This window comes from Tachypleus tridentatus, chromosome 3, assembly GCF_004210375.1.
Source record: "Tachypleus tridentatus isolate NWPU-2018 chromosome 3, ASM421037v1, whole genome shotgun sequence".
NCBI classification, from domain to species: Eukaryota; Metazoa; Arthropoda; class Merostomata; order Xiphosura; family Limulidae; genus Tachypleus; species Tachypleus tridentatus.
The window spans coordinates 55177637-55205209 of NC_134827.1; the positions used below are offsets into that span (position 1 = coordinate 55177637).

The 27573-nt window shown below is 33.8% G+C and overlaps 1 protein-coding gene across 1 annotated transcript; it reads right to left on the reverse strand.

Moving 5' to 3' along the window:
• Window positions 1-7509: 7509 nt before the first annotated feature.
• On the reverse strand, window positions 7510-18833 carry LOC143246067 (uncharacterized). Its single transcript, XM_076492291.1, has 3 exons — window positions 18564-18833; window positions 15234-15311; window positions 7510-8011 (listed from the first exon to the last, which is right to left on the reverse strand). Exons 2-3 carry the CDS (start codon window positions 15308-15310, stop codon window positions 7510-7512), a joined length of 579 nt encoding a protein of 192 aa, XP_076348406.1. The 5' UTR covers window position 15311; window positions 18564-18833.
• Window positions 18834-27573: the final 8740 nt, after the last annotated feature.

Genomic DNA, 27573 nt, shown 5'->3' on the forward strand with positions numbered 1-27573 from the left:
GGATCTTTTCAAAATATGATAAAGAAAGACTTTACGAAATATTCAACACGTACATACATACATGTAGTCACTGAACTATTTTGTACACTGGCCAGGTTATTAAGGCGCTCGACTCGTAATCTGAAGGTCGCGGGTTCGAATCCCCGTCACACCAAACATGCTCACTCTTTCATCCGTGTGGGCGTTAAAATGTGATGATCAATCCCACGATCCATTGCTAAAAGAGTAGCCTGAGAGTTAGCAGATGGCGTTGATGACCAGTTTTCTTCCCTCTAGTCTTACACTGCTAAATTAGGGACGGCTAGTGCAGATAGCCTTCATGTAGCTTTGCGCAAAAAATTCAAACATTTCTTTTGAATATTTTCTCTTGCTTGTGTATTTTGTTGGATTTCACGAAAGCTAAAGTAGGACTATCTGCAACAGCTGTTGCGCCCCATCGCCAATTCTAGAACTGCACTAACCAGCTTGAATAATGGGATTTCACAGTCACTGTTATAACGCACCTACAGCCCCAGAAGGCTGATTTTTTGTCTGTTTTGAATTTCGCGCAAAGCTACATGAGGGCTATCTGCGCTAGCCGTCCCTAATTTAGCAGTGTAAGACTAGAGGGAACGCAGCTAGTAACCGCCACCCACCGCCAACTCTTGGGCTATTCTTTACCAACGAATAGTGGAATTGACCGTCACATTATAATGCTCTCACGGTTAAAAAGGGGCGAGCATGTTTGGTGTGACCTGGATTCGAACCCGCGACCCTCGGATTACGAGTCGAACGCCTTAATACGCTTGGCCATGCCGGACCCGTCTAGCAGCCTGAGATTAATTTGTTTGGTACTTATTGTTCTCGTGTATTTAAGAAGCTTGGCTTGCCTTTATTGAAAATCAATGATAATTCCAATACCACTCAAAGTTATTACCCCCAAAGAAAAGGGCATGAGGTATAGATCACACTATCGTTTACGTTTCTTCAGACCTGTCTTTTTTAGAGCGTCAAACGTTTAGACAAATAATGTGGTGTGTGATTATTTTGTAAAATTTCTAATAATTACGCATCATCATTATTACATAATGTGTTAAGTACAAACGTGTACGTTGCGTTAACTGTGATGTGGCCACTGAAGAGATTCAATCTGGATAGTTTTTCAGTGTTTTAAGTCCGAAAGCCTACGTTGAGGGAAGGAGAACAGTGTAATTATTTAATTAAATAAATTAATCAGCAATAAAAGACCCATGCAGTTAACGTACAAAATACATGCCAAACATGTAACAGTACTAGAAGTAATAGGTTTGTCTACAAAGGACTCCGGTCTCTTCATGTAGCAATTTCGGTAGGTGGGAAGGTAGGATGACTCCTATCTTGGAGGGACGCCAACAGATTATTTTTACATCAAGGACATTTGTGCAAAAGACTAGTTCTCTCGGTCCAACCTTGGCTTCCGTTTTAATCTCATCTAGATGCGTGAGTACAAAACAAGCTTCTTTACCGCCGCTATTCAAAACCAACCCTGATAAATTAGTGATAAAAATGCAAAGATTTCTACATCTTAGAAGAGTCCTTTAATATATCGAGAGAAACTGTAAGCACGAGTCCAATGTTTTGCAGTATCTCATCTGGTACCCTAGGTCGAGGTAAAGCCTTTAAAAATAAAAATCACTAACTCCAAACAGATGTTAATCAAATGTTTTTATAAAGCTTGTACTACGTAGCCCAAGAATTTGAAATTTGAATAAACTTGGAAAAAGTTGAACGTTTATCGATTCATTAAACTGACCAATTAAATATATTCTAGTTATTTAAAGGCAACTCAAAACGACAGATTAATATGTAATTCTATCTCTTACTAATAATGGCAGTGACGCTTTAAAAACATGTAAATATTCAAATATATCTGATATAAATATTATAATTCAAGTGGTCTAGTAGTTATCGTATATATTAAAAGGCTCTGTCTTCGAACTCACACTATGCCGTTACTCGATTAAAATGGTCCTGTGGGTAGCGGGTGTTGCTGATTGGCCAGAAGTTCTAAAGTAGGGGCGGTTGTGCCTAAACCTTGGGGTCTTTGAAGTATTACCAATATCAAATTTAATGTTGAATCCTTTATAGCTCCTTACAATAACACATCCAATCCTGGAGACACCCTAACAGCTCTTCTCTGAAACCCTATAGTTTTTGGAATATTGAGAAAACTATTTTACTGAATTTTTTTCTTAACATTGGTATACATTCACATATCACATAACATGATTTTTCTGCAAACAACTGTCAGTTTGTCTCCAGAACACAATTTTAAATTGACCGCAAAACTTAATCTGTCATACTTTGTTAAAAACATTCTTAGTGAAGATTACACATACTTTAATTGTTCAATAATTTTAATAGTTTAATATTATACATTATTATTTTTCTTTAGGTTAAAACATTGTCATAATACTTTTACAAACAATAATAATACATCAGTGTATAAAAGTAAGTTTAAAAAACGTTATGTGTTGTTTTTTATTATTTTAACGTGAATTTTTCGTTCAAAGTTTCGGCCTCCTATGGCTCAGCGGTAAGCCTAAGGTCTTATAACGCTAAAAATTGGGTTTCGATGCCTATTGTGTAACTCTACGCTTAACAACAAACAAATCATTCACATTTGTTCCATGGCGGGTCATATGCTAAAATCTGGTGTTCGAATTCTCCCTGTGAACAGAGTGCAACTAATCCATTATGTAGCTTCGCTCAATAAAACCAGTTTCCGATTCATATTATAACCTTAAGCATAATAATACTCGAAGTATTAACAAGTAATAAAACACAAAATACATGCCTAATTTCGACAGGCTAAGTTTGTCATTTTTCGAAACCAGTCGGGCTCCTTATTTTAATGAATTATTTTGTTGGTATGTTATTATTGCTTGTTTTGTTTTGTGAATTTGCACAAATTACGTTTCCATCTTAAATTTAAAATAATTTAAAAATGTCAAATTCTATAAAAGGTCTCTGTCATAAGTTAAAAATCCACCTTCCAAAAATGTATTCGTATTACGGTTATATTATATTGAATGTTAACCTTGGAATAAAATGATTGCCTTGTTATTCTATTTCTCGTTTATCATGAAACAAGATAAAATAAAAATGGATGAAGAAGAACAAATCACTAAGTACTGAAATGAAAAATAAACTAGTAGCTAAGATATAGCTTAACTAGTAGCTATGGTTTTTTCAAGAAAATTGTAACACTTAACTCGCAGCTAAAAACGAAATAAAACTGACAAATGATTAAATTTACAAATTTGGGATCAGGCTTAATGTGGTGGTTAAGCCTAACGAATCCATTGCAGTGCTGAGTATTATTACTAGACCTATCTATGACAAACTAAATCTTAGTGAATGTATAATTATTACTATTAATGAACATTAACAAACATCCTTCTAGAAGTGATGTTATAATGAACACTTGCATTGAGAGAAACGTCGCAGTTCTACCATGAAGTGTAGATATTGTATTAATTACTGACACTATTGTGTTTTTAAATGGTTTGTTGTAATGAACTTATGATAAGGTGTAAACTACAATTGGATTTTGAATGATATTCAACTCGTTGTAAGACTTACTCATTATCATGGTAAACTGTTAAAATTTGTTTGAAAATATAATGGTGGAAGGTTCAGTTGGAATATTTCGATTTTGAAAATATTTATATAAGGTATGATACAAAACTCATAAAGAAAATTTGACAAACATTAGTAACAGTCACCTTGCTAGTAGATGAAAGAAACGGTCAACAACACCATCACGCATGTGACAGTAAGAATTTGTATCCATATAGTAATAAAGTTACGTTTTCAGAAAACTCTTTAAAAGTAAAATTATGGATAAAAACTGTTTTTATCAGAATAAAATATGCTATTTTATTACTGACTGTATAGAATGAAGCATTTTTGTTTATAACGTGTATTTTTCTTGAATAATTTTAACACTAAATATCATCACCGATTTCAACATAAAAAAACCTACAATTTTTATCTTCAAGTTTTTAGTGTAACAGTCGTACAATGATGACTGTTAAATTAATATTTTGGGATGGAATATAAACACCACTTTTATAGTTCTGTGACATTGATACAAATTAATTAATACCTCACATGAATATTGTGTCAAGGGAGAGAACACCAGTGAACTTGAAAACTAGATTAATAACATTGTGGTCACATTTCGATTAAAAGGGGCTTTAGTGTATCAAATTATCTAAGAATCAGGGTGACAGTCCTTTTGTAGATGCCTGAATGTACCTTTGTAGGGAGCAGCTAGAGGCAGTGACTGATTCATTTCAAAAGTGAGAGAACAGAGCTGTAACTTAATGAAAGATTGAATGCTATCAGTATATGTGTACACATTTAACATATTGCTGTTTTCAAAGATTCCCTAAACGATGCTTAATTTCACAACTTAGAAAGACCCCGTTCCATTCCAGAAGCAGCAGAAAAATCTTGATTGTCCAAATAAAATTTTTTTGTAAAAAACACTTTGCTATCTTCATTATTTGAAACAACAATATCACTACTTATAAAGAATGCCAAATGTCTTGAAAATGGAGGAATATTCAAAAGATAAACAGTCTGTATAATTGAATTGTAAAGATTGTGAACATAGATTTTGAAATATTTTGTAGTTAGTTTTATATGGATATTATTGTAACAGTTTTCATCCTACAATAATAATGAACAGATTTAACACTAGCACTTTTAAGAAAAGATTACCTGTTTATAAGTTTGAAAGTTAAACAGATTAAACTGCGGTTAAATATCATCAGATAGTGAACTCCACAAATGACATAGCCAAATTTCAAACTTCTAATGGCCTAGTGGTTAGGGTGCTTACCTCAGAGTTTGTCAGATGTGGGATATAAACTTTGCACATAACATACGTGCTGTTTCAGCTATGGGGGTGTTACAGTGTGATGGTTAATCTTATTTTCACTGTTAATAGTAGTTCAATACCTGCTCAGAGATGTTGTTGCCTGTTTTAGTACCCTGTGGCAGTTTAAGATTAGGGACAGCAAAAGAGAGTCTTGGTAGCTTTGTCATAAACAATAACAAGAATGCTTACTTGGAGATGTTTAAAAATCCAGTGTGAAAAAGTAAAAAAATTAGTTTAAAATATACCAAGGTTTTAAGTGGGAAGTTATTGACACAGATTGAACTTTTGAAAGAATTATTAAAATGATTGATATATTTGCATCTTGTAGTTGTAGCACAGGATACAGAAGAGTTAAGAAGTGTGTATGTTTGCTGAAAATTGGCACATGAACTAATTTAAAAGTGTACCATACTATGCATTAATTATTTTCAGTGCTTCCTATCTAATTAGAGCTAGTCATAACTGACCCTTTAGCAATGGGTCAGAAGTCAAAGGCCATGTCATCACATTCAAAATTTCATTGAATTAAAATTTTATGAATCCATGTTAGTAAATTTGGAATCGAATTGTAGATTATAATTCAAACTTTAATGCTATATATAAACATGAATATGTAATGTACCTCGTCATGTCATGTCATCACGGGAAACATGAATATGTAATGTACCTCGTCAAGGGAAACAAATTGTTAAACAAATACTTGGAGCATTTTCTGTGAGTTTGAAATTGTGGTCAACATTGATCAAATCTGTAAAAGGGAGATAAAATTTTAAGAACTCTGATTGTGAAATTACTGACATAAATTCAGTTATCCAAACTTGTACCAAGTTGTCTTTAGGGTTAAAATTTCTAATTATAAAATGCATTTATAATTAAAATTTATTTTATTCAGAACTCTTTGTTAACCTGAAGATGACCTAAGAAGGTTAACACACTGTTCTGAACTTTATTTTAATTAAAGTTTTAATACCCTGACCAGCCGTCTTGAGAATATATTTTCACTTCAAGTGGGTTTCTCTTCATCACAAATATTTATTAGATATTAGTTGTGTAACAAACTGTACTTCTAAAATGAGACAATTTGTTTATTTGCTTGTGACGTACTGAGTTATAAACTAAGTGATAATAATAAATGGTTCAAAAACGTATTTATTCCTTTTAAAAACAAAGGGCCAGATGGTTAGTCTTTATGTAATAGCAGCACAGTGTAAAACACTGGTGGTGCCATTTTTGTTGCATAGCCCTTGTGAAAGCAAAGATAAAGCAGTTGGAATTGTTTAATATTTTAACAGAACATTACTTATTGTGATGTTTTGTGTATATTCCAGTGGTGGTGTAGAGAATTGTATGAAAAACAAATTGGAAATTTGATAATTAAAGAAAAACTTTGTGATTTGATTCTTACAAATACAAAACTGTGGATATATCTTTACCCTGTAGGCTTAACTTAATCTTAGTTTTGGTTGTGACTTACCTCTGTCATATCAAACTTCAAGTGACATATCACTAGAAGTGTTAGAACTACACCTTTTAAGTAAAAATATATGGCTGTTCTATATGAATCAATATACTGAACATTATGGCATATATGAAGCAACATATTGATTAATTTGTTTGATGGATGAACTCACAAGAAGTGTTTTATTTGTTTCTTTTACAGACTTATCAAACATCTAAGTAAGCACGCCCTCTACATTTCTACACTCAGTTACACAACCCCCTTCAAACATGTGGTTAGCTATTTGTCAGTTACCTTTTTCTTTCTTTGTGAACCTCACGATGTCTGAAGAAGGTCAAAACGTTGTTCGCTCCACTACATAAAAAAATTTTCTCAATCCAAACCAACCATTTCTACATATATATATGTTTCTTACCTTGTTCATTAGCTGTCTACCCAGTGGCAAAAGTGTATGTCTATAGACTTATACTGCTAGAGACCAGGTTTCGATTCCCATGGTGGACAGAGCACAGACAGACCTTTGTGTAGTCTTATGCTTAATAACAAAACTGCTCATTAGTTTACACTGAATCTCCACCCACTTAAAAAATTAGGTTATAAATTTTTCTTTGCTTCATTATGTATTTCATATGTACCTGGTAATTTGTGTAGGAAATTATCATCTTACATATATACTGGATTTTGTTTTTATAGTTGCTGAAACAAATTATGTAGAACTATTTCAAGGTTAAAGTGAAAAGTTCCAAGGTTGTAGGTAAGTTTTTATAATATAAAAACAATTATGTATGGTAAATATTTCCATTAGTTGTAACGATAGAAGGTAGTTCGGTAGAGTTTTATTTTTATTTAAAGAAAAACTGATTGTATATGTTTGAAAAGTATTAAGTTAATGTGTCATGAATTTTTTAAAAAATGCCTCAAATTTGAGCATAGATTTTTTGTCCATTGCACCTTCTGCATGTGATCTTGTGTGCTAACTTCTGTAAAAAAGGTTTGGTTCATTATATCACACAAGGAAAGTAAAGTCAGTACATGGAGTGTCTTCATCCATCAAACAACCAACTTTAATTGTTTTATGTAAACATATGGTGAAAACATTATACTTAAGTTCAGTTTTTTGTTTACAGGCAATTCCAGTTGTCTAGCACAGACCAGATACATTGTGACAGAAGCAGATCCAGTCTTGATGAATGAAGAAGTTTGAAAAATGTCGGTGACTCTTCCTCTGACTTGTGAGTTGCACATTTTCGTCTAACAAATCCCACTCCTTGAGCCTAGATGTCAAAAGCTCGACATTCGATTTTGTTAGACCCAGATCTCTGATCAAGTCATTGATGTCTCTTTCGTTGGGGTAGTATGGGTTTCTCTGACCAGCTGCTCCTCTGAAATTGTAATCTGGATCTTCAGCTGCTTTCTTCTGAGGATGGCTGGTTTCTCTCCAGTGGAGTGGGTACAGGGAGCTCAGGGCAGTGTGGAACTGGAGGGATGGATGATCTGGATACATGAAAGCAGATGTCTTCTTGCCAGCCCAACATTTGGAAGGGTACACCATGCAGAAGTAGCACTTGCTTGAGTGGTCAGTAGGTTCACACCAAATTCTTGGAATAGCAAACTCCATAGCTCTCTTTTCCCCTCTGTACCATCTTGTAAAAGAGCAAAATAAAATTGTTGTTATAAAGAATAAATTTAGTTCATCCACAACTAATGTGTAAGAGGTTCATGCAAAATATTTTATATGTGATATTTTTTCTATACTATTGGAAATTAACAATAAAAATTAAATTTTAAAAGGTCTAAAATTTGTGTAATATAAAACCTTACTATTCGAGCAAACAGAAATCGTCCGTCTTACCTTCTAGAGGTTTTTTTCCAATGCTCGAGATAAAATGAGGTGCCCAGGGTTTTTCTTGACATGCAGAAATTGCAAACAGTTATATATTCTAGTTTTACGATGACCTTTGTTTGCTGTTTGCCGTAGGTTGCTAAGTCTTTTCAAATTAGTATTTAAAATATATATATATATATGCATATGAATAACCAAAAAAAAATAAATAACTTTATTGATACCATAGAATTCCAGTGTAATTTATGAAGCTTAATACCTAAGCTGTGTTTGGTTTTAAAAAAATATGTAATTTTGAGAAGACTAAGACACTGATATCTAATACTAAAATTAAATTGTAATCTAGAATTTGATACCAAACATACTAAAATTAAATTCATACACTAGTCGTTCAATAAAATATGAATGCAAGTCAACGTGGACGATGACATGACCTTTGACTCATCATGGTAGGGTTAACCATTACCCTAAAAACAATTCAAATAAAACATTTGATTTAAAAAGACAAATGAATGACATGTCTTAAACTTTAAGCATGTTTAACACAGTTACATTAAGGTCAAATGTGAAGAGTACATAAGTTGATGTTATTGCTTTAAAGTTACTATTTAATAACTTAAAACCTGATGATGAAAGCAATTGTAAAAGGCATGGTACTGTTGTGTTTGACCATCCAGTGGACACTACTTTTATCCTTTATATTTGAAGCCAAAGAAATATTTATTAAAAGAATTGATTTCTGCTTACTGTTCTGTGTCATCGTAAGAGATCTCATGTGTTCTCTGTAATTAACAGTTGTAGTCTGTAAGGATTTACTTAGGAAGAAATAAAACCAATCTGATATAAGTAGTTTATTTTAGATTAATTGGCCAAAAAATCTTACTAAAGCTAATTCTTTAAATGTGTTTAAGCCATGTTTTATAAATCAAGTGTGTTATTGTTGAGCACGTTTTGTGAAATATGTTATAAGATATAAAAGTTTCAGACATATAATTTATATAGATATGTTCCACACGCAACCTGTTTTCAAGGTCTTTGTTCCCAAAAGCAATTATTTGAAAAATTCCTTCGTCATTGTGTACAGCAATATTTAATGGTCTGAAGTTGTTTGCTTGGACAATGTGTGTTCGAATTGTAAGTTATATTTTGTATCTTAATATCTTACAAAAAAATATATCACATAATTGCACCATGTAAGTAATAATTTTATGCATGAAAGGTGTAGGTAGCTCACAGAAATTATCACTCATGTTTGTTTAAATTGTGTCATTATTTTGTTAAATTTTAACATCATTGTTTCCATGCTGATGTTTCAAATACTTTGTTCCTTTTATTCTTCTACTTAAGAACACAAAACAGTGTGATAAGAGTGAATGTCATTTCCACTTTTTTTTTTACTTAACATTTCAGGACAAGTTAAAAAATGATGAAGTAGATGGACTTCCATCTAAGTTACCAGGTGGGTGTTTTTGACTGAGTATTCAATATTACATTTCAGATCTGATTATCAGACTTTGCAGTAAAATGCTTAGTATAAATATAAGATTATAATTAATTTGGTTAAAAATGTTTTACCCTAAACTATGTTTATTTCATGTAGAGACATTTATTAATATACCCTTTATAGTTTTAAACTTTGAAAGCTGGTTACTTATATTAACATAACCTTAAGTTAATTTGTTAAGCAGAAAAATGGAACTTTATACAGAATATTAAGGTAGATCATTTGTAAAAGTGAGAATCTGTGATACATCTTTTGGGACCAGAAATACCCATGTAGATAGATTTATATGTGAGGTGGTTTTAGTTCTATGTGAAAACAAACTTTATTTATCTGAACAATGAAAGTTAAAATTATGTTTTAAAATATTTGAACTTCTTTCACTCTAACTTGTACCTGTGAATAGTATTTTTGTTTTTAACCTTCTACCAAGTCTAACACCATTTATATTTACATTAATGTTAACATTTACATCTGTTTTAAATATTGTTTCACAATAAGCAGTCTTTGTCAAGAATGTGGCTTGTTTTAAATGTAAATTACACTATGTAACAAAATGTTTACTTGTTCCTGGACAGAAAGTGTTATTTCCCAGTTGCTTATGTCTAAAGTAAATGAAAAGACCTATTTTTCTCTTCAAACTTTGCTTTTGTGACCTGGGAGTGTATAACGAAAACATGATGGGAGACTGACTATATTTGGAGGCTGATACGTGAAAGTGATTTACATTACAGTCGTAAATCTCGAAAAACTACTCACTTGTAAACATTTCTGTATAACTTTAGTATAAATACATGTAAATCATGATTCATATGTTGTTTTATTCAGATTTTATGTAAATGAAAATGTCCAAATTTGCCAATTTCTACATATAAAATAGGTTAATTTCTAAATTTGATTATCCAGGTCACAAAAGCAAAGTTTGAAGTGAATAATGGCCATTTTCTGTACTTTTACAACATAAGTAATTAAGAAATAACACGTACTATCCAGGAAGATAATTTGTGTCACATAGTGTAATACTTATAGAGAGTTCTTACAGTGTCAGGAAATGATTAGGAAGTGTTGATTAACTACTAAATCTAAATAGGTAGTGACATTTTTACTGAATCTACATATTGTAATACTTTCAGGAAGTTGTATGTATTACATTTAGTATGGTTTCAGACTGATTAATTTAAACTGTTTGAGCAAGTGTACGTTTCATGTGAAATCCAGTTTCACTATAGTGTTGGCAACACTGTGAACTCTCTTTACCCATGTGGAGACAGAACTGTTTTGATGTCTCTACTCATCAGTTGGTTACTCTAACAAAGTAAGTGTTTGCTGGTTTAAAGGCTTTGTTTGGTTTTGCTTTCCTTATTCCATTTCTTTCACTATAAATGATTCTCAACCTGAGCAAACACAGAAGATAAAAGCCTTTTACTTTTGACTATGTTGCAGAAGATGAACTAATTCTTATGCAAACAATGATCCAGTAAATAGGTAGCAGTGATCCAGTAAACATGTTTAAACAGGTAAAAACTGTTTTGTGATTCAGGATATTTCGTTTTTGACAGCTGGTTTTTATGCTAATGTCTTCATCACCACCAGGTTATTGAAGTGGATTACATATATCAACAAATAGCTAAACAGCTAATTTTATTTACAGGCATTGCACATCATTTGTCCGTTAGTAACTTGAATACATTTTCGGTTTTAGTGTTGCTTTACTTGTAGAAGTTTACATAACATATACCACTTTCTCCTCCATGGTTTGCTTGCAGATTAAATACACAGATTTTGTTATAAAACTAACCCAGTAAAATAGTAAACTTGGTGTCTGTCAGTGTTAGTTCGGGAAGTGATAAAGTTTGGGTGTAACTGTCTTCATTTTTACAGGTAAATATCGTCAGTGAGGTTGTTTACTGTTTGTAAACAGTGAAAAGGAACAACTTTCATTTTATAGTAATGAGCATAAGACTCTATTGTGGGTTTTTTTAATAGCATGTTTGATGATGCCAGTTCAATACTGGGAAATTTTAAATGTCAAAGGTCAGTTGATAAGTGGTTCTAACCAGAAATGTAGTCTGCTTTGTTTGAGATATTACTGGGATTATGGCCAAAAGTACCATTAAAAGAGAGGGAACCTAACTGTTGAAGCAATGCATTCTAGTCTTTGTGAGCAGAATTGTGAGAAAACTATAGTATTCCTTGCCAAATTTATTTTAGTTTTGCTCCAAAGTATATAGCTAGCTCTTGTTTAAAAACAAGTAACAATGTTTCGACTTTCTCAAGTTAAGATGTTATTCTTAAGCTGGTGATGACCTCGGGATGTTGAAATCTCTTAACTTATTTTGTATTTTTAAATAATCGTTTCTGATACTTGTACCAGCCATATCTTTTGTATACTTAAATATATTTTTATTGAAAGTGGGTTCCATGTCATCATGAATAGCTGACTGGAAGTTATTATTATATAACTTCAGGTTAATAAATACAGTTTGCAACTGTTCGTTGTTGCTGGTTGCATGTCTTAGGGACAAGAGTATAAACGGGTACAGGATTGTTGGGGGCATTGCAGTTAGATGTTAGGTTATTAATTAGTATAGATATAAAGATGTTCCTTTATATTGGTTTAACTTTGGTTTGAGTTGTTGTATAAGCAGGGCTTCTTTGATTTTGCATTTGTTTCCCTACTTAGTATCTGAGTGTCTTCTATGATTATTTTGTGTTTATTTGATTTGCAGTGTTGAAAAACATGTGAAGGTTTTATTTGTTTTTTTTTTTGGTCTGATAAAGAACCTTTAGAACATTTGTTAATGCATGTTGCACTAATTACCCTCTTGTTGATTTTTACAAAGTGATGGTTTTTACTCTGATACAGAACCTTTAGAACATTTGTTAATGCATGTTGCACTAATTACCCTCTTGTTGATTTTTATAAAGTGGTTGTTTTTTAGTCTGATACAGAACCTTTAGAACATTTGTTAATCCATGTTGCACTAATTACCCTCTTGTTGATTTTTATAAAGTGGTTGTTTTTTAGTCTGATACAGAACCTTTAGAACATTTGTTAATGCATGTTGCACTAATTATCCTCTTGATGATTTTTATAAAGTGGTTGTTTTTTAGTCTGATACAGAACCTTTAGAACCTTTGTTAATCCATGTTGCACTAATTACCCTCTTGTTGATTTTTATAAAGTGGTTGTTTTTTAGTCTGATACAGAACCTTTAGAACATTTGTTAATATATGTTGCACTAATTACCCTCTTATTGATTTTTATAAAGTGGTTGTTTTTTAGTCTGATACAGAACCTTTATAACCTTTGTTAATGCATGTTGCACTAATTACCCCTTGTTGATTTTTATAAAGTGGTTGTTTTTTAGTCTGATACAGAACCTTTATAACCTTTGTTAATGCATGTTGCACTAATTACCCTCTTGTTGATTTTTATAAAGTGGTTGTTTTTTAGTCTGATGCAGAACCTTTAGAACATTTGTTAATCCATATTGCATTAATTATCCTCTTGATTTTTATAAAGTGGTTTTTTGTATTGTCCTAGCATCTTACACGTCACAGAAACTACAGGATCGATTCAGGGATGTTGGTGAGTGTATTTCTTCAACATTTAGCTTATGTTGTGTTTCTTAAACAATATGTAAGTCACCATTTGTCATTATGTGAAGTATTATTTTAAGTAAGCGTTCAGCTGACCTGAAATCAGGTAAAACTGAATATTCCAGTGACCTACAGGGTGTTCGGAAAGTTACTGTTCACTTGTATATTTATTAACAGACGAAACTGCACAGCGACTTTGCGAACACCCTGTATTATTCCGCATATTGTTAATGTTCCATTCAGAACCAAGAACTGCTTACTTGCTGGTCAACTACATCATATAGTGTAAGACAAAACTGACAGTTTTATCTTTTCTGTCAGTGGTCATTTATAAAAGAGACACTGAGTCACAGTTAGCTGGTTGGACATTGTAACCTGAATCATGAAAACATGACAGACACTTGTGCAAAGTATTTTTAAGGAAACTTTTGGACTGTTTCACTGCTGTCCTTAAGAAAACTGTGTAAAGATTTCATGGCCACTGCCTTTAATCAGTTGTATGTTTAGCTTGGTATGTTGAGTTGTCTCCATGTCAGAGAGGTAGTGTTGGCTGTACTTCTTAACTTACTCTATCTTCATATAATGTAAAAAGCTTATAGTAAATCATACAAGTCTGTTGTGTACAAAAACATGAATCAGATATTTTAAATATTTGTCTAAAACACGTGCCTGTGAATTGACAAATTCAGACTCTAATGAGTTTTCTTTTTACTTGCATGGCTTCTAGATTCTTCTGATGTTCATTGTATTTGGTACTTTATCTGCTTTAGGAAGTCGGTAATGTAAGGTAAAATGTGATTTTGACATAAAATTTATGATACCATGTTGAATGGTGCTCTGTACGAGGACATGGTATGTGCACCTTGAACCTTTCACCCATACATATTCGGTTGCTTTGTGTGTGTTGTGTGAACATATAACTTGAGTTAGGTATTTACATAAAGGAAATAGGTTTATCTTTGTTTCTGTCTATTAAGTTTTTCACTTCTTGAAGTTGTTTGTGGGATGTTATTGTATACAAATCACATGTAACCATATAAAGGTATAACTAAAACATAATTACCTTTTGGTGGGACATTTGTGTACTGTTCTATATAAGCTTTGTACTGAACTACAGGCCTGTATAACAGTTATGAACCATCTTTAACAGAACTACAGGCCTGTATAACGGTTATGAACCATCTTTAACAGAACTACAGGCCTGTAATCTGATAACGGTTATGAACCATCTTTAACAGAACTGCACGCCTGTAATCTGATAACGGTTATGAACCATCTTTAACAGAACTACAGGCCTGTAATCTGATAACAGTTATGAACCATCGTTAACAGAACTACAGGCCTGTATAACGGTTATGAACCATCTTTAACAGAACTACAGGCCTGTAATCTGATAAGAGTTATGAACCATCTTTAACAGAACTACAGGCCTGTAATCTTATAATGGTTATGAACCATCTTTAACAGAACTACAGGTCTGTATACTGACAACGGTGATGAACCATTTTTAACAGAACTACAGGCCTGTAATCTGATAATGGTCATGAACCATCTTTAACAGAACTACAGGTCTGTATACTGATAACAGTTATGAACCATATTTAACAGAACTACAGGCCTGTATTACGGTTATGAACCATCTTTAACAGAACTACAGGTCTATATACTGATAACGGTTATGAACCATCTTTAACAGAACTACAGGCCTGTAATCTGATAACGGTTATGAACCATCTTTAACAGAACTACAGGCCTGTAATCTGATAACAGTTATGAACCATCTTTAACAGAACTACAGGCCTGTATTCTGATAACGGTGATGAACCATCTTTATGAAGATGTTGCTTTACTTTCTGTGTCAACTCTAATCTCTCAAGGCTGTGGTTGTTATTACTATTACAATATAAATTCGTCTCACCTGAAGACGAAAGGCGGAAGACTTTTGAAACGTTGTCCTCTATAACTGAGTCTCCACAATAAGCAGTTGTCGTCCATTCTACAAATATTCATCATGAATACTCTGACTAAACAATCTATCAAAGAACAGTAAAAGTTTTTTTCGTCCTGTTTCTGATTATCAAATTACTGCAGTTGTAAACTGTTTTATCTTGAAATTACCTGTTTCTTTAAACTTTTCTTAGTTCTAGTTTTGGAACCTTTGTTATAACATTTTGATAGGTAATGTTTTTATTTCATGTACAACTTTACTGTGTATGACTTTGTGTTGAAAAATTTCTGGCAAGTTTCAGTGATATTTTAAGAATTATCCAGAACTGTTTATTTCAAATAAAATACAAGTCATTGTATGAATTTGTCTCTCATGTCTTTAATTAAGGTGACTTTTTATTATTAGTAGTAAACAGTGGAATTTTTAAACCATGTTATATCCTTTACATTTTGATAAACAAAGTTGTTGTTTTTTTCATGTAAGTGTTGTTGGGACTTGTTTCATATCTGATTCTCATGTATATTAATTATCAATTGTTTGGGTTGTATTCAAATTAACTTATTTTTCACATTTGTGTAAGGGGATGATGGATTTATTATAATTCTTTTTTGTCTATTACATAAAATATATTCCTTTTCATTTAAAGGATGTATTAATTTTATATAAGTTCAAACATTTGGTGATGTCACAGTAAAAAGGTCATAACTGTATCTTCTTCCTTCTAAACATTTGATATTACATATTTAAATTATTTTGTTTAATTATGAAGAATAGCTGGAAGGTGTTAGGGTTAGGTTATTGTAGGTTTAATGTCACAGTTTTGTAAGATTCACGTATCATAAATGTTTGGTTGCAACTTTATACTTTAGGTTCATGTTTTCATTTCTGGTTCTTTTAAAATATATCTTACACTGAATATCAAAATATACATATAAACAGCATTAAATAATTCATATTTTAGTTCAAACCCGTGCATGAGAAGTAGTTAGTTTTAACATTGTGTGATAAGTACTGACTGACAACATGCATGAGAAGTAGTTAGTTTTAACATTTTGTAATAAGTACTGACTGACCACATGCATGAGAAGTAGTTAGTTTTAACATTGTGTGATAAGTACTGACTGACCACATGCATGAGAAGTAGTTAGTTTTAACATTGTGTGATAAGTACTGACTGACCACATGCATGAGAAGTAGTTAATTTTAACATTGTGTGGTAAGTACTGACTGACAACATGCATGAGAAGTAGTTAGTTTTAACATTGTGTGATAAGTACAGACTAACCACATGCATGAGAAGTAGTTAGTTTTAACATTGTGTGATAAGTACAGACTGACCACATGCATGAGAAGTAGTTAGTTTTAACATTGTGTGATAAGTACTGACTGACCACATGCATGAGAAGTAGTTAGTTTTAACATTTTGTAATAAGTATTGACTGACCACATGCATGAGAAGTAGTTAGTTTTAACATTGTGTGATAAGTACTGACTGACCACATGCATGAGAAGTAGTTAGTTTTAACATTTTGTAATAAGTATTGACTGACCACATGCATGAGAAGTAGTTAGTTTTAACATTGTGTGATAAGTACTGACTGACCACATGCATGAGAAATAGTTAGTTTTAACATTTTGTAATAAGTACTGACTGACCACATGCATGAGAAGTAGTTAGTTTTAACATTTTGTAACAAGTACTGACTGACCACATGCATGAGAAGTAGTTAGTTTTAACATTGTGTGATAAGTACTGACTGACCACACGCATGAAAAGTAGTTAGTTTTAACATTGTTGATAAGTACTGACTGACAACATGCATGAGAAGTAGTTAGTTTTAACATTGTGTGATAAGTACTGACTGACAACATGCATGAGAAGTAGTTAGTTTTAACATTGTGTGATAAGTACAGACTGACCACATGCATGAGAAGTAGTTTCAAAATTTTGTAATAAGTACTGACTGACCACATGCATGAGAAGTAGTTAGTTTAAACATTGAGTGATAAGTACTGACTGACCACATGCATGAGAAGTTAGTTTTAACATTGTGTGATAAGTACTGACTGACCACACATGAAAAGTAGTTAGTTTTAACATTGTTGATAAGTACTGACTGACAACATGCATGAGAAGTAGTTAGCTTTAACATTGTGTGATAAGTACTGACTGACAACATGCATGAGAAGTAGTTAGTTTTAACATTGTGTGATAAGTACAGACTGACCACATGCATGAGAAGTAGTTAGTTTTAACATTGTGTGATAAGTACAGACTGACCACATGCATGAGAAGTAGTTTCAAAATTTTGTAATAAGAACTGACTGACCACATGCATGAGAAGTAGTTAGTTTTAACATTGAGTGATAAGTACTGACTGACCACATGCATAAGAAGTAGTTAGTTTTAACATTGTGTGATAAGTACTGACTGACCACATGCATGAGAAGTAGTTAGTTTTAACATTTTGTAATAAGTACTGACTGACCACATGCATGAGAAGTAGTTAGTTTTAACATTGTGTGATAAGTACTGACTGACCACATGCATGAGAAGTAGTTAGTTTTAACATTTTGTAATAAGTACTGACTGACCACATGCATGAGAAGTAGTTAGTTTTAACATTTTGTAACAAGTACTGACTGACCACATGCATGAGAAGTAGTTAGTTTTAACATTGTGTGATAAGTACTGACTGACCACATGCATGAGAAGTAGTTAGTTTTAACATTTTGTAATAAGTACTGACTGACCACATGCATGAGAAGTAGTTAGTTTTAACATTTTGTAATAAGTACTGACTGACCACATGCATGAGAAGTAGTTAGTTTTAACATTTTGTAACAAGTACTGACTGACCACATGCATGAGAAGTTAGTTTTAACATTGTGTGATAAGTACTGACTGACCACATGCATGAGAAGTAGTTAGTTTTAACACTTTGTAATAAGTACTGACTGACCACATGCATGAGAAGTAGTTAGTTTTAACATTTTGTAATAAGTACTGACTGACCACGTGCATGAGAAGTAGTTAGTTTTAACATTGTGTGATAAGTACTGACTGACCACATGCATGAGAAGTAGTTTCAACATTGTGTGATAAGTACTGACTGACCACATGCATGAGAAGTAGTTTTAACATTTTGTGATAAGTACTGACTGACCAGACCATATGTATGGGAAGTATTAGGTCATCCATAAAGTAATATCCAATTTTAGGTTCAGAAAAAGAGAAAGGATTTCAAACACTTTTAACGTTATTTAATCAATAATGTATGTTTCATTATTATTAATTACCTCCTGCCAACGATTCACAAGCTTCTGAATGTCACTTCCATAAAAGCCTTGAGGAAAATTATGTAGACAGGGTAGTTTTGACATCTTCATGTGTTCCAAGGTTTTTCCATCAATATAGTTCTGCAAACTTCGGAACAGATGATAATCAGATGGAGCAGAGTCTGGAGAATAAGGAGGATGATTCGTCTGGAGATATTTATACGTGTTTAAAAAATTGTTGGTACCACTGAACGTATATAAGTTTGTGGTTCTACAAATATGAAGGCAAGTACTCAGGTAAGTTATTTCACTGTTATTCATTTGGTTTTCCAATAACATGATAAAAACATATTGATTAATAAATCCATCTTTACATAAATATAGCATCAACAAATATACGTAGTGAATTCTTCAGTAATATTTGTCTTTATCTGTTTTTAAGAACATTAAATTTTCAATTCTAAACTGATATCACTGAGAAACAAAATGTTTTGTAACTAGAGTAAGTCTAGTGGTTAATTACAATAAGGTACTCTTGTTTCTACACTAAATCTATTACAACTAAATGATTGTCACCAGACATTAACTTCAACTTAGTTTCTTATTCGTATTTTAATATAATATATTTTAAAATTGGCTGCGTAGAATATTTTATTAATGATGTTCGTGTAACCTCCAGTAACATGAAATTAACATGTGCACCCTAGGTATGAATATTGTGTGCAAGTTTGGGATATTACATAAATTATCTTTTTTTGTGATTGGTATAAAGTAGTATTAAGATATAATTATACCCCAGATATTAATAAGATATGGTCACCATGTAAATAGATAAAGTGAAACTATGATCACCATGTAAATAGATAAAGTGAAACTATGATCACCATGTAAATAGATAAAGGGAGACTATGGTCACCATGTAAATAGATAAAGGGAGACTATGGTCACCATGTAAATAGATAAAGCGAGACTATGGTTACCATGTAAATAGATAAAGCGAGACTATGGTTACCATGTAAATAGACAAAGCGAGACTATGGTCGCCATGTAAATAGATAAAGTGAGACTATGGTCACCATGTAAATAGATAAAGTGAGACTATGGTCACCATGTAAATAGATAAAGCGAGACTATGGTCGCCATGTAAATAGATAAAGCGAGACTATGGTTACCATGTAAATAGATAAAGTGAGACTATGGTCACCATGTAAATAGATAAAGCGAGACTATGGTCACCATTTAAATAGATAAAGCGAGACTATGGTCGCCATGTAAATAGATAAAGCGAGACTATGGTTACCATGTAAATAGATAAAGTGAGACTATGGTCACCATGTAATTTTCAATTCATTGTATTTTTATATGTTAATTGTTTTTTCATTTTTAAGTTGCTAAATAAATGTTTTTAGAGCGACAATATTTGATTAAGTAGATATGTACGTGACTGTTTCACTGTAAAAAGAACTACGTTAACCATACAATTTAAGCACTAAATTATGCTAGTTTAATTTCATAATACTTGATTATATAAATGAAGAAATTACTGGTGTTTTCACATCAGGCATTTTTCTTTATTTACAGTAAGGTCTTTCAGAATTAAAAACACTTTGATTCATTTAATGTGTTTGTATTAGTAGAGTACAGATTGGCGGCTCAGCATGGCCAGGTGGGTTAAGGCGTTTGACTCATAATCTGAGGATCGCGGGTTCGAATTCCGGTTACACCAAACATAGTCGCCCTTTCATCCGTGGAGGCGTTATAATGTGACGATCAATCCCACTATTCATTGGTAAAAGAGTAGCCCAAGAGTTGGCGATGGGTAGTGACTAGCTGCCTTCCCTCTAGTCTTACACTGCTAAATTAGAAACAGCTAGCGCAGATAGCCTTCGTGTAGCTTTGCATGAAATTAAAAAACAACAATCAAACAGTACGAAGTGAACTAAGTATCCCATTTCATTATTTTATAACCTTGCAACATGGTGACATGCTGTGATAGTATAAAGTGAACCATGTATCCTATGGTGACGTACTTTGTCACAATAATGTAGTCTTAATATATAAACTGAACCATATATCCTATGGTGATGTACTTTGTCACAATAAAGTAGTCTTAATAACCTCTACCTATTAAAACCTGTCAGGTTTTCTGACTCCCAATCTGCAGTTTTAGGTTCGAATTCCGCCACCTAAAATGGTCGTTCTTTGAGCCGTTGGATGAATAGTGTTGATCTGTCTTACTATTCGTTGTCGAAAGAGTAACCCAAGAATTGGCGGTGGGTGATTTATCGTTTCAAAATTAGACGGATAAAGCAGATAGCCATCAATTAGCTTTGTGAGCAGTTAAACAAACGTTGTTTGTATATATAATAATCCGGGAGAAAAACAGCATTTATGTTTCGAAAAGTAAATAAATATTGTAATGTTTTATAGTTTACAATGTATACGTATTGACACGAAAATTGTTTGTGGCCAATATTTTAAATTTATTAGATTCAAGGGAAGAAAGAATAATTTTGCTTACGTCACATACAAAATGAACCTGTATGCCAAATGAGATATTAATTGCGTCCGGCATGGCCAAGCGTGTTAAGGCGTTCGACTCGTAATCTGAGGGTCGCGGGTTCGCTTCCCCGATGACTAGCTGCCTTCCCTCTAGTCTTACACTGCTAAATTAGGGAGAGCTAGCGCAGATAGCCTTCGAGTAGCTTTGCGCGAAATTCAAAAAACAAAACAAATAAGATATTAATTGAACAGCCAATGGTCCTTTGGGGACGAACATTGTTTCCTCATAACTAAGTTCACCTACAAATTTAGAACGCTAAAATCAGGGGTTCGATTCCCCCTGGTGGACTCGGGAGATAGTCCGATGTAGCTTTGCTATAAGAAAAACACACACACTTATCTATAAATACTAATGCCAAGCTTACAATTTAAAGGGTATCATAAACACATCAGTGTTAGCAAAAATAGTGGCACTGTGGACAATATTACGTCACACCACAAGATGCTTAAAATAAATTAGGTATTAAACAGGATTATCAATCATTGTGTTTTACGTTTGTTTGTTTTAAACAAAGCCACACGAGAACTATCTGTGCTAGCCGTCCCTAATTTAGCAGTGTAAGACTAGAGGGAAGGCAGCTAGTTATCACCACCCACCGCCAACTCTTGGGCTACTCTTTTACTAACGAATAGGCGGATAGACCGTGACATTATAACGCCCCAACGGCTGAAAGGAGCGAGATGTTTGGTGCGACCGGGATTCGAACCCGCGCCCCTCGGCTTATGAGTCGCACGCCTTAACACGCTTGGCCATGCCTAGCCTGTGTTTTAACACTCCTACGAAAAGACGTTTCTAGTCCCGATTTCTCCAAGCCCGTTCCCCTGGCTGTGGTTTCGCTAGATAGTAGATAGGGACAGTGGGAATCTCGTTAATCCATTCATTAATGGATTTAAATGGCAATTTCATTTAAATACAAAATTATTAGCCTAATATTAATAACCTTTCAAGTTGCTCTGGGGCCTATTAGGCCCCACTTTTCGTAGGAGTGTTAAGACCCAAAATTAAAATATAAAATTGGGAAATCATGACAAATTTTCATGAAAGTCAAATTTTAAACTTGTTTTATTCCTGTCGTTGAACAAAATGTGCTACGAAATTAAAATACACTGAAATAGACATCTCTGTCGCCACGTGGGTGGGTGTGTTCATTAGAAAACATTACTAGTGTTGTTTTGCAACTTCAAGAGCGGAGTGATGGGGGCCTTAGTTTCAGTGTTGACTAAGATGGTGTTAAATGTTTATGTATGCAGTTTTAACGAAGCCAAGAAAAACGTGATAACACTTTTTTGTTTTCAAGTGGAACCAGTCTCGAGTTCTCATATCATCATTCACGCCTGGTTACAGGTGTTTATCACATTCATCTGGTTTCTCAACACTTATCGTTTATTGTTACAGTAACATTCTGTCCGTGTTTGCTTGTTGATACAAAATATAGTCTACATATTCGTAGTGGTATTTTGTAAAATTATCAACATGTAAAAATCAGCTGCGTTGTCATTTGAAAGTATTTCTCAGATAGTAATATCGGCTGGCTTCTTTGGACGATCTGGTGAGGAATACTGAATCGTATTGTTATCTTGTCTGAATGAGTTAGTAATAAATAGGAAAATGGAGAGGCGAGGAAACATTTAAATTAGACTTTAGAGAAAAACCACGTGTAAAACCTGTTGTAGTAATTTATTTACTTGGTGACGTTTGAAGCGAACACTTTTCCAAACCAGGTGTGCTTCTGATTTGAAGCCCGGCATGGCCAGGTGGGTTAAGGCGTGCGACTCGTAATCTGAGGGTCGCGGGTTCGCACCCCCTTTGCGCCAAACGTGCTCACCCTTTCAGCCGTTAGCACTTTTCAAACTTCGAACTGCCTGATATAGAAAAGACCTGGTTCGAATATCCGTCACACCAAACATGGTCGCCCTTTCAGCCGTGGGGACGTTATAATGGTACGATCAATCCCACTTTTCGTTGGTAAAAAGAGTAGGCCAAGAGTTGGCGGTGGGTGGTGATGACTAGCTGCCTCACCTCTAGTCTTATACTGCTAAATTAGGGACGGCTAGTGCAGATAGCTTTGCACGTAATTCAAAAACAAACAAACCTATTCTATAAAGGTGCACAACCACTACAAATGAAAACATGATTTCAAAGAAGGTGCGGTATTTGAGCAAATAGCGCCACATCCAAGTAAACAAATAACAAATACTGTTAGAAAACGTTAAGTTATATATATAACATAAGTATACGAACAATTTGGTGTCAAGTTCTAAAAAGGACAGTAAAGATTTCAGCAGCAGTCCATTCAAAATACTTTCTGTTCTAACACGTAGAGTCTGTAATTGACAAAAGTGGAAAAATATTCACATGGAAATGGGAGATTAGAACCATTAAGACTGAATCACTCTTGTATAAAACTAACATTCATCATCAGTTTCCCTCGTCTGACTAGATAACTCGTGCACAGTAACTAACATTCATCATTAGATTCTCTCGTCTGACTAGATCACTCGTGTACAGTAACTAACATTCATCATTAGATTCTCTCGTCTGACTAGATCACTCGTGTACAGTAACTAACATTCATCATTAGATTCTCTCGTCTGACTAGATCACTCGTGTACAGTAACTAACATTCATCATTAGATTCTCTCGTCTGACATTCGTCAGTTCTTATTCATAGCCGACAAAATTTGTGTAGTAACGGGTCAGCACCATGAACCGTCTGTGTCTCGTCCGGCACTGTAAAAAAAACAGTATCGAAACTGAACAAAGTAAATCTATGGACAGTAATGTGCACAGATAGCCCTCGAGTAGCTTTGTGCGAAAATTCAAAACAAACAGACAGTAATGTACTTTTCAGAGTGTTGGGGACTTACGTAGTTGACAACAACATTCCATTATTGGTTTTGTTTTAGTGCGAAGCTACACAGTGGGTTAGCTGTATAAGGTAGCTGCTGAACCTTTGCAAGTTGTGTGATAGAAACAGTGAAAGGAAGTAGAGGAGTCCTTATCACAGTGTAACAAAATGTAAACTTGAAAATCTTCTGTGAATTTTCTACCACAATGGCGTTTACTTTGAGATTTGGATAACAGATGGCGCTTTAGTATCAGTGTACACAATCCTATCTGTCTTGATGAAGTGGATATAATTTCTTTCTTGTACGCTGAAGGTTTTGGAGTAGTTTGGAATGTTTGTTACCTCGTGACATTAATTATTATGAACAATTTTACTTGTAGCCATTATTACTTGTTTACCACATTTATACAACCTCTTCTTAAGAAATCACTTCAAATCCAATAAAGGAAGTACAGTTATGTTCAAGGCACGGTTCAAACGACTGATATCTGTTTTGGATGTTAAATTTTGTTGTAATTGTTTAATAGTTTGGTAAACATTGTCTGTTTATTCAGCGGATCTTGCACTAGAGGTTATCTTTTGTGTGGTCGCCGCGGGGATCAAACCCTTAATAATTATATTTTTTATTGGGAATGTAGCTAATAGTTATATTTCGGTGCAACAGACACGTGCATGGTTTGAACGGAAAGCTTGCTGTCACGGATTTACAAAGCTAACCTAGAACGTCGCATGCATTTGATTTCTGTAATCAATAGATAACAAGTGAGGTGAAACTGTAGCCGGGGACGCCGATTCTTCGAAATTGCTTGTTGGTATTGTTTTTGTGTGGATAAAACATACGAATAGTTAGAAGCAAGTCATCTTACGTAGCAGTCCCACCGATAACAAATCCCAGGCCCATCTGCACCTCTGATACCAAGTAAGAGAGCTACATTTTTTACTGAGAAAATAAACTCTGAGAGAGAGTGAATTTAAAACAAACAAGTCACAAGTGCCATGTACAGCTGTAGTCGTTGGTGCTTCATCCGAACTATTCGTTCTTTGTAGAAAGTGAGGGTAACCGACTCGCTTAATGTTAGAAGGTAAAATTTATCGGTTGTTAAAAAAAGACGAACTCGCAGAGTATGTCTAGTTACTTAGTGCTGCGTTTATACATAAGCTCCATCTGGAAGACTGACTGATTGAAACACACTTTACATATACCTAGCCTTCAAGTGGAACTCTCGCTCCCAGCTCAATTCTGTTTTTTTTATTCCTCTTGGAGCCTAAAAAATGCAGTGGTCCATAAACGCGTTTGAAATTATCACAAATGTTTTAGACATCTACAAATCTCGTAACAAATGTATCATCATACGTAAACCATCGATCAGTTTAGGTTACTTTTACTGTTGAGGTTTAACAAATAACGTATACCGTATATTTTATACCTTGTAAGACGCCACATCGTAGAAGACGAACCCTAATTTTGGAAAGACAATTATAAGAAGAAAATATTTTGATTCAGCAACCAACACCTTGATGTAACCTTGACTTTTTTCAACCTACTGAGTAAATACAGTCAAATACACTATATTATTCACAGTATATCGACAATATTAGTTATATTGAATGTTTTATACTATTGAAAATACTAGAATTGGTAAGTAATAACATTACGATCTGTATGAGAGACTGTTTTGAGTAAACCCTAACCTCTTGCCTTTAACCATCAATTTTGTCTTGGAAGACGCATGGAAATATTTCAGGTAGTTTTAAAGAAAATTGTGCGTCTTACAAGACGTAAAATACGGTAATTTTTATCGTATTTAAACATGCTATATATACTTGAATTGCCACAGTTTGGACAGAGAACTTACACCGAAAAACTAGAAACATGGTAACAAGATTACACGAGTAGAAATCTCAAATGTGCATGACAGGTAAGAGCTGACACATGTGGCTCTTCTGTATTGCGTTCCTATAAAGTTTCTAAGGTTTATCAAAGAAGAAAAGTTTTTTCTGACAGTACAAAATACAACATTACTACAGCGCCCTCTCGTGAACTAACTAGTAACTAAACCAGTTTTAGATTTTTAATAGTATATTATTTTACGTATGTCATGAAAGTTTCCCATTATCAAATTTGATGGCTTGATTACTGGAGAAAGTACGTTGTAGTGGTAACACGAATTGTAGAGTAAAAATACAGCTGTGCAAAGTGAAATATCCGATTACTACCGACATCAATAGTACAGACTGTAATACATAGTCCATCACACACTATCAGTAGCAAATGATGAAATACATAGTCTGACAAAGACCGCCAGTACCACAGACTGAAAGACATGGTCTAAAACACACTGTGAGTTGTAGGACTCACACAAATTGTTAGCCATAAATAACAAGTGACAAAGTTATTCAATACGACAATGACCACTAAAACCTGCTAATTGAGATGTTCAGAGGCGTTGCTAAGTGCTAGTCCATATACCGATTCTATGAAACACCGACAGTGCTTCAAATCCCCAGTTGGTTTCTTGAAACATAAGAACAGAAAAACCTGATAACATCATACAGAAAGTCTGAAAAGTCTGGCGCCTTTGGGCACAAACCTCGATTCTTTTAAGAACCGAAAATGCCTCTGGAAGTGATTATGAATTAACAGTGTCAAACATTTGGTTGTTTCGACCACAAAACTAGTTTTATCTATTGGTTTTAATCCATATTCTTGCTTGAAAGCGTAGCGAGTGTCAACTGAGCGTTACGTGTTACTTAAGTACATGGAATTGTTTGAAAAGCAATGCTGAAATTATTTTAGCACTTAATTATAGAGCGTTGGTATTGAATCCACCATATTTTCAAACATTGCATTCTGTATCTATTTCCTCAGGGATTTTCAAGAAGTAAAAACTCTATAAGTCCAGTATTCCAACTATATATGTTCACGACATCCATTGCCGACGACATGTTTGATTTAATCCAAAACTCATACAACTGGTTATTATCACTGTCACACTTCAACATGTAACCTACAACTGGTTATTATCACTGTCACACTTCAACATGTAACCTACAACTGGTTATTATCACTGTCACACTTCAACATGTAACCTACAACTGGTTATTATCACTGTCACACTTCAACATGTAACCTACAACTGGTTATTATCACTGTCACACTTCAACATGTAACCTACAACTGGTTATTATCACTGTCACACTTCAACATGTAACCTACAACTGGTTATTATCACTGTCACACTTCAACATGTAACCTACAACTGGTTATTATCACTGTCACACTTCAACATGTAACCTACAACTGGTTATTATCACTGTCACACTTCAACATGTAACCTACAACTGGTTATTATCACTGTCACACTTCAACATGTAACCTACAACTGGTTATTATCACTGTCACACTTCAACATGTAACCTACAACTGGTTATTATCACTGTCACACTTCAACATGTAACCTACAACTGGTTATTATCACTGTCACACTTCAACATGTAACCTACAACTGGTTATTATCACTGTCACACTTCAACATGTAACCTACAACTGGTTATTATCACTGTCACACTTCAACATGTAACCTACAACTGGTTATTATCACTGTCACACTTCAACATGT